Here is a 16,478-nt window from a genome sequence, read left to right on the forward strand (position 1 = left end):
GCGGCGACTGTCGACCACTCGCCGTGAGATTATGGTAATAATAATAATAATAGGTTTTTAATGACCTTAACGACCTTCTATGATCATGAAAATTCATACACATGTTCACAGGGACGTGTCCTAGCAACTGATGGGGGTCGCGTAAGTGGGCGCCCCCTTGAATTTTTAAAATACCCCTCTCCATAGGGCTTTTTTTGGAGTAGGAAGACAAAAGTCAGCACAAACACAGAACACGTCCAGACGCACATAAAAGTCTCTTGCACCATTGATCTAGACCACACAGGAAGTCAGCATTTTGATTTTGGTGGTCAAATTTCAGCGATTTCCAACTTTGGTATGCGGACGAACTCCTCCTAGGGATGCCAGGATTGCCATGTTCTACACTGACATGCACTTCTCTCACACTGTTTAATCCTCCCGCATCATTACACGCCAGCTTGTTAGGTCCTAACGAGACACCTGTGTGGTTTCCTGTATCAGGCTACCCGTGGCGATGGAGACTGTCAAACCTTCGCCATAAAACAGCAACTGCTTATAACTTCACCATACATCATTGTAACGTCCTCAAAATTTTTTTTATGTCATAACAGTCCGTCCCCGGACATGTCTGCATGAGTCACTTGCACAGCGCCACCTACAGGAAACCGGAAGTAACCGCTTCTTGACAATTTTCATGTATGATTCACATGTTTTTGGAGGACAGGTCTCCACTATTCTCATGGGGTCTGGCTCCACCCAGTGGACACATAGGGTACTGCAGCTGGTATAACTCCACCATAGATGCTCCTAAAATCCTCAAATTTTTTACATGTAATACAAACCCAACCCCCACCATTGGGTCTTCTGTCTGCTGCTTTTTTTCCACCACTGGCAAAATCGCTGCAGCTCGTGGGAAGAGCAGGGGAGAGAAGGGGTGACGTGATGGGGAGGGGGCGGTTGTGCGGAGTGTGAGGGCCCGATCATCGCTGCTCACAGCTTTAATTAGGGCCCGAGCACCGAATGGTGCAAGAGCCCTATTGAAACCCTTAGGATCATTATTATTATTATTATTTTTTTTTTCAAGATGCACAAAAAAACTCTCTTGGACCCCCCCTCCAAACCCAACAGGAAGTCCGCGATTTTGAAATTTCTGTTAATTTTTGGCGATTTGTGACCCTGCTACAAAACTTTTCATGCCTCACATACTTCATGCAATTGAGCTGAAATTCACTGTGTCCACTCAGGACACCATAGGGAATAGACGCATTCCAAAACTCTTTCAAAAGTATTACCGTGTGGCGGGGGAGTGGCCTCAAAGTTGACCATTCGCCATTACAAAGGAACTCGCTGTGTTTTATGCAGTACTACCCATGTACTTTATGCAATGTGGACAAAATCTTACAGTACTGCTATGGACCCGAGTCTGAACAAATATATATGCTAATAGGATAACACGGTCATAGCGCCACCTACTGGTAGCAGGAAAGTTTGGTTGTAAACGTGTTCGTTGTATATCTGTGGAAATGAGAGGAGGAGAGCATAGCACAGGAGAGTATAGGAGACGAGAGCATGGGAGAGAAGACTGCGATGACCCCGCGGATCGCAAGGTGCGCGAGGGCCCGCAATGCTGCTTGCAGCTTTAATTTGTTTTGTATTTGGCATCATTGCTTAAAATAAATAAGGAGTTATTATTGAATCTCTCAGTAATAGTTATTGAGTTAAGCCTTTAATTCTGTAGGTAAAATAGGTGTTTACATTCTGTTCAAATCCACCAGAATGCAGGAAATAGCATCTACTTCATTAATGGGGGGAGGACCCCCAGACCCCCCTCCCCCAAAGGTGGATGAATGGATCTTCATTATGGATTTCTGACATGCAGTCTTGTTGGCTAGTTTGTCCATTTGAATGAGTACTATCAGTACATTTAATTTTTTTTTATTTAACTGTGTTCATTAAACATCACATATCATCATGTGTGATTATTAAGCCTGTTCATATATCCTGGAGATCAATTTTCGGACCTCAATATTTCTAAAACTTTGGCTACAGCCCTGCTAGGCCAGTCAGGTAAACGGTAGATGTAGCTGCAGATGATGAGAGAAGGTGAAAAGAACTTCTGCGTTAAGATAGATGTAAATTATATATGATGATATAAATTATTATTTTTTAAACAGATATTTGAATGACCGCCACCTCATTTTGTATGAATGACCATGGACCGCCACCTTACCGTGGTGGAGGGGTTTGAGTGCCCAGATGATCCTAGGAGCTATGTTGTCGGGGGCTTAATGCCCCCAGCAGGGTCTCCCAAGGCAAACAGGTCCTGGGTGATGGGCCAGACTAAGAGCGGTCCAAAAACCCCTTATGAAGAAAAGGAAAACAAGGACCGTGACGTCGCCCGGTATGGCGCAGCCGGGGCCCCACCCTGGAGCCAGGCCCGGGGTTGGGGCTCGAATGCGAGCGCCTGGTGGCCGGGCCTTTCCCCACGGGGCCCGGCCAGGCTTAGCCCAAAGGAGCGACGTGGGGCCGACCTCCCATGGGCCCACCAAGGGTGGGAGGAATCGTAAGAGGCCGGTGCATAGTGGATTGGGTGGCAGTCGAAGGCGGGGGCCTCGCCGACCTGACCACTGGACACAGAAACTGGCTCTGGGGACATGGAATGTCACCTTGCTGAGGGGGAAGGAGCCTGAGCTTGTGCGGGAAGCCAAGCGGTACCGATATAGTCGGGCTCGCCACGCACAGCTCGGGTTCTGGAACCCAACTCCTTGAGAGGGGTTGGACTCTCTTCTAGAGGCGGCGGGCTGGTGTGGGCTTGCTCATAGCCCCACAGCTTAGCTGCCATGTGTTGGAGTTTTCCCCAGTATGTGAGCGGGTCGCCTCCCTGCGCCTTCGGGTTGTGGAGAGGTCTCTCACTGTGGTTTCGGCGTATGCGCCAAACAGCAGTGTAGAGTACTTGACCTTCTTACAGTCTCTGGGAGGGGTGCTGGATGGCGCCCCAAACGGGGACTCTGTCAACTTGCTGGGAGACTTCAACACCCACGTGGGCAGTGACAGTAACACCTGGAGAGGCGTGATTGGGAGGAACGGCCTCCCTGATCTGAACCCGAGTGGTGTCTTGTTATTGGACTTCTGTGCTGGGCATGGTTTGTCCATAACGAACACCATGTTCGAGCACAAGGTTGTCCATCGGTGCACCTGGCACCAGGACACCCTAGGCCGGAGGTCAATGATCGATTTTGTAATCATGTCATCTGACCTTCGACCTTGTGTTTTGGACACTCGGGTGAAGAGAGTGGCTGAGCTGTCAACTGATCACTACCTGGTGGTGAGTTGGATCCGTTGGTGGGGGAAGAGGTTGGACAGGCCCGGCAGGCCCAAACGTACTGTGCGGGTCTGTTGGGAGCGTTTGGCCGAACCCTCCGCTAGGGAGATCTTCAACTCCCACCTCCGGGAGAGCTTCACCCAGATTCCGAGGGAGGCTGGAGACGGAGTGGACCATGTTTTCCACCTCCATTGTTGATGCGGCCGTCCGAAGCTGCGGCCGCAAAGCCTCCGGTGCCTGTCGTGGCAGCAATCCCCGGACCCGGTGGTGGACACCGGAGGTCAGGGATGCCGTCAAGCTGAAGGAGTCCTATCGGGCCTGGTTGGCTTGTGGGACTTCTGAAGCAGCTGATAGGTATCGGCAGGCCAAGCGTGCTGCAGCGAGGGCAGTTGTAGAGGCAAAAACTCGGGCCTGGGAGGAGTTCGGGGAGGCCATGGAGGAGGACTATTGGTCAGCCTCAAAGAGATTCTGGCAAACTATCCGGCGCCTCAGGAGGGGGAAGCAGTACTCTGCCAACACTGTATTCAGTGGAGTTGGGGAGCTGTTGACCTCGACTGAGGGGGTGGTTGGACGGTGGAAAGAGTACTTTGAGGGTCTCCTCAATCCCACCAACATGCCTTCCATTATGGAAGCGGAGGCTGATGACTCGTTTATCACCTGTGCTGAAGTTGCCGAGGTAGTCAAAAAGCTCCCCGGTGGCAAGGCACCGGGGGTGGATGAGATTCGCCCTGGGTACCTTAAATCTCTGGATGTTGTGGGGCTGTCTTGGTTGACACGCCTCTGCAACATCAGGGCAGTGCCGCTGGACTGGCAAACCGGGGTGGTGGTCCCTCTTTTTAAAAAGGGGGAACGGAGGGTGTGCTCCAACTACAGGGGGATCACACTCCTCAGCCTCTCTGGGAAAGTCTATGCCAGGGTACTGGAGAGGTGAATTAGGCCTATAGTTGAACTTCAGATTCAGGAGGAGCAATGTGGTTTTCGTCCTGGCCGCGGAATGCTGGACCAGCTCTATACCCTCCGCAGGGTGCTGGAGGGATCGTGGGAGTTCGCCCAACCAGTCCACATGTGTTTTGTGGATTTGGAGAAGGCGTTCGACCGTGTCCCTCGTGGCATCTTGTGGGAGGTGCTCTGGGAGTATGGGGTCCGTGGCCCTCTATTGAGGGCTGTTAGGTCCCTGTATGGCCGGAGCAGGAGTTTGGTTCGCATTGCCGGCAGTAAGTCAGACCTGTTCCCGGTGCATGTTGGACTCCGGCAGGGCTGCCCTTTGTCACCGGTTCTATTCATAATTTTTATGGACAGAATTTCTAGGCGCAGCGAGGGATCTGGTTCGGGAACCATAGGATTTCATCTCTGCTTTTTGCAGATGATGTTGTCCTGTTGGCTTCATCGAGCCAGGACCTCCAGTGTGCACTGGGACGGTTTGCAGCTGAGTGTGAAGCGGCTGGGATGAGAATCAGCACCTCCAAGTCTGAGGCCATGGTTCTCGACTGGAAAAAGGTAGTTTGTCCTCTTTGGGTGGGAGGAGAGCTCCTGCCCCAAGTGGAGGAGTTTGTGTATCTCGGGGTCTTGTTCACGAGTGAGGGAAAAATGGAGCGGGAGATTGACAGACGGATCGGTGCAGCTTCCGCAGTAATGCGGTCGCTGTACCGGTCTGTTGTGGCGAAGAAGGAGCTGAGCCGGAAGGCGAAGCTCTCGATTTACCGTTCAATCTACGTTCCTACCCTCACCTATGGTCATGAGCTCTGGGTAGTGACCGAAAGAATGAGATCGCGAATACAGGCGGCCGAAATGAGTTTCCTTCAAAGGGTGGCTGGGCACTCCCTTAGAGATAGGGTGAGAAGCTCAGTCACCCGAGAGGAGCTCGGAGTAGAGCCGCTGCTCCTCCACATCGAGAGGAGCCAGCTGAGGTGGCTTGGGCATCTGGTTCGGATGCCTCCTGGACGCCTCCCTGGGGAGGTGTTCCGGGCATGTCCCACTGGGAAGAGGCCCCGGGGAAGACCCAGGACACGGTGAGAGACTATGTCTCTCAGCTGGCCTGGGAACGCCTCGGGATTCCCTCAGAGGAGCTGGAGGAAGTGTCTGGTGAGAGGGAAGTCTGGGTGTCCCTGCTTAGACTGCTGCCCCCGCGACCCGGCCCCGGATAAGCGGTTGAAGATGGATGGATGGATGAAAGAATAAGAAAAATAAGATTTTTTTTTAAAGTTTTTATGTATTTATTTATTTTTTTGTCAAAAAATTAAAAATAAAAAATACATTTTTTGTAGACTGCAGACAAGTTCACAAACCGGTGTTTGTGAGTTGTGTGCGTCTACTAGGTGCCCCCGGGTGTCCAAGGAAGACAGGCCTGAACTCATCTTAACGTGGCAAATGGCTTTGCAAACTGTTGAGAAGACGTTCTTCGTAGTGCTGACTTCTAGCTTCTTGTAGCATGTTCCAGGAAACAACTGATTATATGTTTGTCCATCATCTGTACCCCAATAGACATGTGAAGGGCCAGATTGAATGGATATTTCCACTGTTTGATCAGGCTCTTATAAACCAACTTGCTAAGACCCGGGAAATTTTCTGGAGGAATAGTAATATGTTCCTTTACCAGTAAATCCCAAATTTGGTCATAAAGCCGGGTATGGATCTCTTGACACTGCTTCAAGGTCAATGTTGTCTCTAACTTTCTGTTCACTTGAATAATTAGATCAAAAAGAAATCTGGCCAAGTCATTTTGTTGCATCTTAGCCACTATGTCGTCCACAAAGTGAATCACAGGTGTGAAGGAGTCATCCTTCTCTGACCCCGAAGACTCCACAATGATGACACTCTTATCACTTTCAGTATTGGGTGGCAAGGGCCAGTTGTTCCTCAACTGCCTACGCTTTCTAGGAGGCTTGAATGGCATAGTTGTCTTTCCTAAAGCCTTTCTCTCTGTAGACTTTGTCAAAGAATCCTCCACAAGGATGACTTCAGGTGAATCCATCTTTGGCACAAAATTGCACAGAGGGACGACTTCAGGTGAATCCATCTGTGGCACAAAATTGTCCACATTGACGACTCCAGGTAACACCATCTGTGGCACATATATCACTGGAGTCACCTCATGTGACTGGTGCAGAGGCTTCATCATCTTAGGTGTTACTCCTGTTAACTTGGGTGATACAGCATTTCTCTTCTGAAGTCTCTCCTCAGACTTCATGGGGTCCTCCTCTGCATCCTCCTTTGCATTCTGCTCTGGCACGAAAACCTCCTCTGGCGTGACCTCATTGGGTGTTACTCCTGTTGACTTGGGTGAAGAAGCTTGTCTCTTAGGTGACTCCTGCGTGGGCATAGAGGGAGAGATTCTGCGTGACACACCAAAAAACTTTCTCAATCTCTGAAGTGTCTCCTTTTTGGCTGGCTCAGGGGTAAAAACTTCTGAACTCAAATATGTATTCATTGTGTTCTGTTGTGTTCCTCTTAAAATTCTGAAACCTTGACTGAACTTGTTGAATCTTGTTTTGGAATGACAATAACAGTTTTCTCTGGCTGTGAAGTGACATCATAACGTCCTCTATGACATCATAACTTCCATATGACATGACATGGGTCATGTTGCTGTGCCCACTTTGGTTATAATCAAAGAACAACTGTTGCCCTGGCAACATAGACCACACCCACTTTGTGACATCATAACTTTCAGATGACATGCATGGGTCATGTTGCTGTGCCCACTTTGGTTGTAATCAAAGAACAACTGTTGCCACGGCAACATAGACCACACCCACTTTATTCTACCATTTCCATGGCAATGGGGCAACATTGACCGCAGTGAAGTGTAGTGCAGGCACTTGGTCCTGGCATTTAATATGTACAAAAATCTATGAAACTATAGGAATATTAGGAATATATCAAGTGTGGGGATCTAAGTAATAAAGCAGCTATACACTAAAATAAATTTGGAGTGGAGTCTTCTGACTGCATACACTTGCCCAGGGAGTAATTCAATGTAGAACCGCCACTGGCCAGTCCGTGTTTTCTTTATCTTTCTAGTTTACTGGAGTGTCTCATTCATCGAGAGTGAGACCCAGGCATTTCAACAAGTTCTCACACCAACACATGGCGTTTCTCACGGTAAGAAATGATTATATTTACCACACAGAAATTCTTATAGACTGTCCTATAAACCAGTCAGACAGCGTACTGCAGGCTCATACAACTGTCTGCAATTAGCGACCTATCAGCCAATCAGAAAATAGAATGTCTTGTTGCCGGGTTAGCTCTGAGTTTCAGCTGCAAGTACGCTTTCCATAAACACGCATTATGGTGGCACAGAGGTAGAAATAACAGATATAAACCTATTTTGTTTTAATAATCTGTTAGTGTAGTACCACCACCAGTGTTAATTTTGTTGGCGAATCATTTTCGTCATAGTTTTCGTTAACGACCTTTTTTTGCTGATAAAAATGAGACGATAACTAAATAAAAACGCACGGTGCCAAAAACGAAGACGAAATGTATTGACACTTCCGTCAACGAATAAAAATGAGATGAAATTATTGATGGAGATGAGATCGACTCAGAGCAAATTTTGTTTGTGGAAGGGAGGGACAAATCAGGAGACGGCGGCGGAGAGCCAATCAGAAGTGATCTCTCTGCGTAAGGATGTTACTGATGCATGGCAATACAAAACAGGAGAAGAACAGACACACAAACACGTTTGATGTCAAGACAAACAAGACGGTTTGCAAAACCGTGTGGAGCGACTATCAGCGGTGACAAGATACACGTGACAAAATCTATAAATTAAGACACCGCTGCTGATGGTTTTACAGCATGTGCACTGTTTCTAAGTTGTCACTGAAGTATTTTGCTGTAGTTATGGAGTATTCATGAAGAAGGTCATGACTGAAAAGTGTATGAACATTCAGGGAGAGCAGCTCACTGTTCTTTGGTTCTTTTGTGAAAAGGTCATAGCAATTAAATAGAAAGGTGTTTGTTTCAAATAACACAAGTTAAAGCTGTGCCTGTTTTTATTGCACTTCAAACCTTAATTATTTCATGAAAAAATATATATCATAGAATTTTAGTCGACTAAATCCATGGCAGATTTAGAATGTTGATGACTAAAATGTGACTAAAATCAAATGACATTTTAGTCACAAGACTAAAATAAAAACTAAATCAGAAATTGCTGCCAAAATTAACACTGACCACCACTAGCAAAACTGTTTTGTTAAATGCAAGGGATTATACTTACAATTGTTCTGGCCACTATATCACGAATTTAACCCCCTGAACATGCTCAAAAACTTGTCCCCGAAGGAAAATCGCAACAGACCATTGCCATGCGTGGCCGCATGGCTCTGCAGCGCCCCCTAAAGTGTGAAAATATTTACCGCAACTGCTACAGACAAACGTGTACAAACCTGGTACACTGATGTATCGACTCATGACAAGAAAAAAAGCCTCTTGGACGAAAATTTCTATGATGTACAGAAAGTCAACCATTTGGAAAAAACCACGCCATCTTCCAATTTGCACACTTTGGCAAACATCTTTCTAGGGGCCTTGCTTGCCTCGCTGAAAATTGGTGCAGGGGTTAGGGACCAAAAGTTATCAAGAATGCAACACTTCATTATACCATCTGGCTGTGGCACCACCACGAAGTTGACCCTTAGCCCAGTGTTTCCCAACCTTTTTTACCAACACAATGACCGTCATTATACGTTACTGTCATAGACGAACTGAGACAAATTACTTACTGTAAATAAATAATAATTATCGGACCAAGTACGTGAAATTGGATAATTTCCCGGGGCACACCTGGTGAGCTCTCACAGCACACTAGTGTGCCGCGGCACACCAGTTGAAAAACACTGGCTTAGCCAACGCACAGGAAATGGATGTATATTCCTCATACTTCCTCCTATGAGATTGAAAAAAGTCAGGCATGCTGAGCCTGTCATTCTGAACAGATTGATATGCTAATGTGATGATACTCTTATAGCGCCACCTACTGGCAGTATGAATTGTGTTCAGACTGAATTTCCATGTTCCACACCTTGTATTTGAACAAACTCCTCCTAGGGAAATACTCGGATAGACCTGAGATTTTGTCACAAGGTTCTGAAGACATGGCTGAGCAAAAGTTATCAAAAACGCAGCTCGATGTTACACCATGTGGGCAGGGCAACGCCATGAAGTTGACCCTTTGCCACCATAGAGAAAGCTGCTGCGTTTCTTGATTTATTAATCCTACCTGCCTCTTACTCTATCATGTCATCAGCCCTTGTGCACCTTTTGATATCACCTTATCGTCATGTATGGGCGTGGCCACATGGCTCAGCAGCGCCCCCTAGAATGAGATCTGAGTCCCCGTTTGACCTACAGACATGAAAATCGTTACACATGTTTATCACCTCTAAACGAGAAAAAAAATCTATTGGAGGTATCCTCTAAAACCCACAGGAAGTCCGCAATTTTGAAAAAAAAAAACGGGCCATTTTGCATTTTCCACTCCCCGCACTTTTGCGAACTCCTCCTACAGGATTTGTCCAATCCACCTGAAAATTGGTCTGGTTACTCTTAAGGCATTATGGACCAAAAGTTAAAAGCCGGTCTGGCTGTGGCACCACCACAAAGTTGACCCTTCATGCTGGTAGCGGGGGTGAGAGGTTGTGGGACTATTGGGGGGGTGGCTGCTGCTGGTCTCGCAGACCGCAAGGAGTGCTAGGGCCCGTCATCGCTGCTTGCAGCTTTAATTAATTCATTATTCTGTTGTAAAACCACAATTCAGATCAGCTAACAGGTGTGGACCTTAAGGTGATCTTTATCACTCAATAGGAAGTCATTAAAACTGGAGCATAAACAGCAGTTTTAGCAATGTGCACTGGGTGATTCAGTGGACTGGAGTGAGGCCATGTTGAAGGGGAAGGTAATGAGAACAACCTTTGACCGCACAGGATGGGCCCCTACAGATTTACTGTGATTTTTGGTGTCACTACCTGAAACCATACTTGCACTCAGTTGATTAGTTGTCATTTAATTTGTTTCAAAGTGGAACATTTACAGTTGACATCAAGAAAGTAGGAAAATAGGTTCAGCTTATATTTTTGCATTTTTTTATTATTATTTCACTATAAGATGTTTTCTATAACATTTAATATGGACACGATATATAATCAGTTTTGATAGCCAGGTTTTATCTGACCTTGACTTTCCTCCAGTGACGGAACAATCTCACGCCTGTTTGGGAATTAGTTCAAAGTTTTTTGGTAAAGGGTGTGAAGGAACAAAACTCTTTTCCTGTTCCCTGGCTCAGTCCCTTTTAACAATGCCGATTCCCTGTCTCATAGCGTGCCAGGCTCTTTCCGGGCTGAAGGTCTGTGTCTGAGTTACACCTCTGGTCAGTTTAGCTGGTCACTGTGTTACAGGAAGGGAAGGGAGGGCTGGGATTTCCCCTTTTGAATCCTCCTTCCATACAGAAGAACAGGAGTCAGTGTTAAGGCAATTTGGTTATTTAAACCACACAATTTGTTTTTAGTTTAATGCAGTAAAAGCAATAAATCTCATTTTCAGGGTATAGTTTGGACTCTGCTGCAGTAAAGAACCAACAGAACTGTAAGGCATTGAGGTCTGGTTAGGGAATTTAACTGTGGTAGATTTGACATGTAATCATTAGAGGGTGCTGGTGCCCTGCAGGGAGTCTCAGTGGGTCCACTTCCTGTGATGTTCTGATATTTTTCCACTTCACCACTTCTATTTTCACTCACTGCTCCATCACGCTCGCAGACGGGCTGCACCTCCTACAAAATGTCCTCAGGAATGACACTGAGCAGCCACTGAGGTGATGCAACTCTGCATCTCTTTCCGCTCTCCCCTTCCCCTCTTCTCCTCCCCTTTCCACCCACATACCCAGAATGCTGCACTCCAGTGGAGATAAAGTTAGCACTGCACAAGTGACAACGCGTTGTAACCGTTACCCGTCACTAGCACCTCCTCCTCCAAATGACGCAACCCTGAGCCCCTCCTGACTCTCCTCAGTTTATTATCTGGTCGTGTGTCTGTGGGATGCTAGGCAACATAAACACAACTAAATATAACCTGCCTGTCTGTCCTGAACCTGCTCTGCAAACAAAATCTGTAGTGAGCAAATTCAGTTTATTTAATCTGGATTTTAATATGTTTCACTGACAGAATAAATAAGACGGGGTTGAAGATGAAACACCTGTTCAAGGTAAAGAAAGGTGAGACAGTTTAACTTACAGTAATGACATTTGGTTATTTTTCCGTCTCTTTGGATCGTAGTGCACTAAACATACAAAGTGACATGCAGATCAGGAATTAGCCCACATGTGACCTATATATACACACTGTATGTTACAGTCAATTATTTAGTCACTTTTCACTGTGTAAACCTTATTTCGGGTTCAGACTGCATGTTCATATTTTTTTCTTACTATTGCAGATGTTGAACAACAAAGCAGAGCCATACATACTCTATATCAGACCCAACAAGTCTTTTTTGTTTTTAGTGAAAATACCAGTTTTAATTGATGTGGTTAATTCTTAAGTCTTGTACATCCCTGTGGAACTGAAAATAAAACTGAGTGGCACAAACTTGTCTCAGAAAGTTAAACATAAACAATAGAGTACCTTTTGTAAATGTCTTTTATAGCTTATTAGCAGCATTTGGTTAGATATTGTACAACACCAGTTAGATCAAGGTAACAACTAAACATTTATCTAATGGCTGGATTTTTAGGCAGTAACACTAAACCTCTGGGGGTAGCCCCTTCGTTTATATAACACCGAAGGCTGTCATGTGGCCAAAGTTTTTCATCCTTTGAGGAGTCATCCTCACCTCAGATGGATGAAAATGTGATAGCCAGTGATCTCAAACGCCATCACTTTTCAGTTTGTAAACAGGATGAGTTCATAGTTATGATTCATGTCCTGTTAGTTTGTATTGTTAATCTGCAGTGCGTTCACTGAATCCCTGAACTTTATCAAACTGTGAAGGTCTCCACCAGCGATGAAAACAGTTTGTATGATCAGGCCATGCAGTATCCTTGGCTGACCATGAGGGCAGTCTGGCTTTCCCTCCGTTTGTCCTTCTTTTTCCTCAGTCGGACTCTCCAACAGACAGCACTGGACCCCAGCAGGCCTAGTCCGGCAGACAGCAGCACCAGTCCTAGCACTGAGATCGTGGACCCATGGGAGTTGAAGGTGTAGGCCACCGCTGTCACCACGATGCCGGCGATCAGGACGACGACACCAAACGGCACAATGCAGCGGTAGCAGGACATCTCGGCACCACCAGTCGCTGCCGTCAACTGGACTTCGTTGACATGGGGGACACGGGTTGTCACAACAACACTGTGGTCTTTCCTGAGCTTGTCCCTACTCAGCTTCTCAGCAGACATTGTCGTTGGCATCTTCATGGTGCTCCTGGGGATTCTGGCACCACCTTTGTTGTGGAGGTCATCCGGCATGGTGATCTTACTGGCAAGGAACAGGTGAGCCATCTTTGATGCTGAAGATCAGACAGTCAGTGAACCCTTAGCTGTAAAAAGAAAATGATGAATGTGTCATCAGTCTGCATTTTTCTGTTCTTCAACCAAACTGATCATATTTGTGACATTGATAACTAAACATTTCCCAGTCGCCATATGTGTTTCCAGGTTTCCAGGTTTCTGGTCACTTGTCTCCTTTTCTCTGTGCATAACCCTGCTTTACTTGCATTTTTTTGAACTGTTCTCTATCTTTCACATCTTGTTACCATTCTCACAGAACAAGGTTGACAGCTCCTACCGCCACAAATAAATGCAAAAAAATCTTACTGAAATTTAGTTTGTGCCTCAAACATCATGATAATTAAAGAAAGAAAAATCAATAAAAAAAACCAACCGTCGCAGGAAGCAGCTCTCCATTCTCACTGGGGTCTTTCTTCTTATTTTTCTGACTGCAGTTGTGAAACTCAGTCAATGTTTCCTCTCTGAGCCTTCTCATCCGTCTGCATCATCCTGACTGCAGGAATAAAATGAGAGAGTATGACTATCAATAGAAGAAGAGGGGGGGACTGCCCCCCTCCCCTTCCCCCTCATACCTCCTCCTACTGGACCAGCAAGAAAAGTTTTAACTCTTTCCTTCCTTTCAGCTGGTTTTCTTTGTCCACCAGGTTGGAAACAAAGAAGGAAGAATTATTCAGCTCTTCTTTTGCAATTTGGAATTTTAGTCATTGTATCATTTTGATACTACAAAAACAGTACAGATGGGTATTTTATTGAAACGTTTGAGATTTATTGTAGAGACAGTTTCAGCAATCAATTATTTTGATCAGTTGTACCTCACTGATTTTCATGACGTGTCATTGGTATGAAATAGTGTCTGGAAACAGAGTGTGGATCCACACGCATACATCGATGGACGCAGGATTTGTTTCTGAAGAGCAGTTTCATATCTCTGTGTATGAGTTTTTTGTTGTCACAGTTTTGACTGTGTCTATCTAACACCTGGTTGATCCAGATGATTATGTGGTCTGGGAAAGTCAGGTATATGGGGACTGAGTCACTTTTGATGGTAGCCTTAAGTGACTGATGACTATTGATCACAGGAAGACAAGTCTGACATGTTGTTGGGGTATGTATAGATTAAGGAGTCAGAAATGTGTTGTTCATTGAAAGTGTTTACTCATGAACATGTTGTTGTGCTACCAGAAAATACATCAGAATCGGTGCAATCAAAGTGTACTTGCATCCCTACATTTTTTTCATTTGTCAGGGTCAGATTTCTTCTGTGGTCCCAGAGGAAGCCTCCACCCTGCAGCTGAAAAGCAGCCAGCTCCAGATCTGCAGACCTCAACATCTGGGAGGAATCAGCTGAGACAAACAGCTGAGTTTTGTTCTCTGAGGCCTCCAAACAGCGGCTCCAGTCTGAAACACACAACAGTCTGAATCAAAAGCCTTCAATATCATCAGAAGATGCATATCAAGCTGTGAATAAGACTGGATCACAGTAATCTGACTAGACTTGTACCTCTGAAGTAGAACGGATGATGTTACAACCATCTCATAATGTGTTTAGTTAAAATTGAGCTAATTTACCCTGATTTTGAAATGTTGATGCTGTTTTACATGTCAGCATCCTGACCAGCAGGTTCCGCTGATGGCATGGTTTCTCTGCAGACTTTTATAGCTGCAGGTGTAGCCTAAATCAGCACAGAGGAAAAGTTCCAGCTCCACTTCTCAAGCTTTTTGCTGACTTTATGTTAAAGTTTCTCAAACAGACAAAAAAAGTCTGCTTCATTCAGGATGATAGATGTTGAGTGGTTATGGTGGCTGTCGACATTATGGCAAAGAGATGATCATCTTCCTGCTGCAGACGAACTTTGTGTTTTTGGACTGAAAAGTGAAAAAGAAACTGCAGCTGGCTTTATTTTCAAACCCCTATCAGACTTTGCTTTTGCAGATGATCCTCTCAGGGGGTCTGTGAGCACCAGCAGGGGTGCCCTTTGATCCAGAGCTACGGGTCAATTTGCAGGGGCCTGAGAGAGAAGCTGGAGCCCAAGATTAATATGACCTGCAGAGAGAGACACAGTCAGTGATACTGTGTTAACAGCTTCAGTGAAAGTGATTTTAATTTTTCATTTAAGCATCTCTGCACTTGCCTCAGCTTATTTCCCTAAAGGATACTGTGATTTGCGAAGTGGTGGTCTCAGAACAAAATGAGATGTTTAATGAAGTTCATTGATTCTCCTTCCTGGTCCATCCAGGGATGGTGCTAAATGACTTCCTCCCCGGGTCCATTTCTGGGTCGGGGATGATGTGAGTTATTTGCTTTAGATGAGTGTGTCTAGAGACGTCCTCCCTTGCTTCCTCAGTACAACAGATGGTTACAGGCTGTGCTTGTAAAGTGGTGAGTTAGCAACACACGGCACCAAGTTACAGCTCTTTTTCTCTCTCTTCCTTCCTGTGAATACAGGTGTGTTCAGACTCCTGCTTTGTAATCTTTGATATTTTTGGGCTCAAAAACAAAGTGGAAAAGTTGACTTTGCATTTTTGCAGCTTGACACTCTCTAGTTTCTAAAAAAGGTTTTAGCAAAACTGTGTAGTCACAGCAGCTGCACAGCAAGGCTCTAACAAACTGCTGAGCTGATAAATCTTCATGTGGTGCATTGGACCTTTCTCTGTAGAGTTTGCATGTTCCCCTATGCCCACCAAGATTTTTTTTTTAAATGGACCAGTCACATGTTGCAGAAGGCTCCTCGCTGAGATTTAAGTTTCCTCCTTGCACAGAGGCACTGAGAATCTTCCTCCATCAGCCCCAGCATAGGATTCTTCTCTTTTAACAATTCAAACTTCTACAACACCCACACCAGCAAGTGTTTAAGCTGACAGCATAAGACAGAGCGAAGAGAGCACAGGATGCACAACTGTCAGGATGATTATTGTTTGGTATTATTAGGATCAGAGGAAACTGAGGATGTTATTAGAGAGAGAACGAGATGGGCCAAATGGGGCAAGAGTGACAGGATGTGAAAACTCCAACAGATCAAATGAAAAGAGGACAGGTCACAGTGTGTTCAGTGAAAAGTCACAGCGCCCATTAAAAAAAGTAAAACAAGACAAGAGGTCTGTTCATCAGCTGCAGAAAACGTGAACCAGAGTGACCGATGTGGACAGGAAGGAGAAGAAATATCACTGACGGAGGAAGATGGATAGGAAAGTCATAAAGAGGCAGAGAGTGGAAGGCCCCCATTTTTCAAGTGGGGAGGAAACGTTCCTATAATTTACTGCATCATGTAGGATCATGTTAGCAGCAGCATTACCTCACCTCCTGCTGCAGCCCTGGAGAGCACACAGGAAGGGCTTCTAGTTCAGTGGTTAGCAGGGCACAAAAAATGTTTCAAATAGAGGAGAGTCTGTCCCTCCCTTTATCATCACCTGCCTGCTTCTCTGAGGTTTCAGGTACAAACTGACGGAGAGATGGAGCAGATTTAAATCTTGGGTGATCTAAAATTGGAAACCTCCTCATTGCTTGGGCCAGGGCTCGGAAAACAGCTTAGAAATATATGCACTTCCCATATTAAGGGGGCTAATTCTGACTTTTATCTAAATGAATCCATAAAAAAATAGAAATGGGCAAGTCATAAAATGTTCTTAAAATCATATGACAACTAATGACTTGCCAAGCTTTTTAACTACTC

At 45.5% G+C, this 16,478-nt stretch overlaps 1 protein-coding gene across 1 annotated transcript; it reads right to left on the reverse strand.

Annotated features, from left to right (window-relative positions):
- Positions 1 to 11,446: 11,446 nt before the first annotated feature.
- LOC114452215 (transmembrane protein 100-like) lies at positions 11,447 to 13,301 on the reverse strand. The gene is made up of 2 exons (XM_028431404.1): positions 13,181 to 13,301; positions 11,447 to 12,836 (listed from the first exon to the last, which is right to left on the reverse strand). Exon 2 carries the CDS (start codon positions 12,796 to 12,798, stop codon positions 12,325 to 12,327), a length of 474 nt encoding a protein of 157 aa, XP_028287205.1. The 5' UTR covers positions 12,799 to 12,836; positions 13,181 to 13,301; the 3' UTR covers positions 11,447 to 12,324.
- Between the last annotated feature and the right edge of the window lie 3,177 nt (positions 13,302 to 16,478).

Source organism: Parambassis ranga, chromosome 19, assembly GCF_900634625.1.
Source record: "Parambassis ranga chromosome 19, fParRan2.1, whole genome shotgun sequence".
Taxonomy (NCBI): domain Eukaryota; kingdom Metazoa; phylum Chordata; class Actinopteri; family Ambassidae; genus Parambassis; species Parambassis ranga.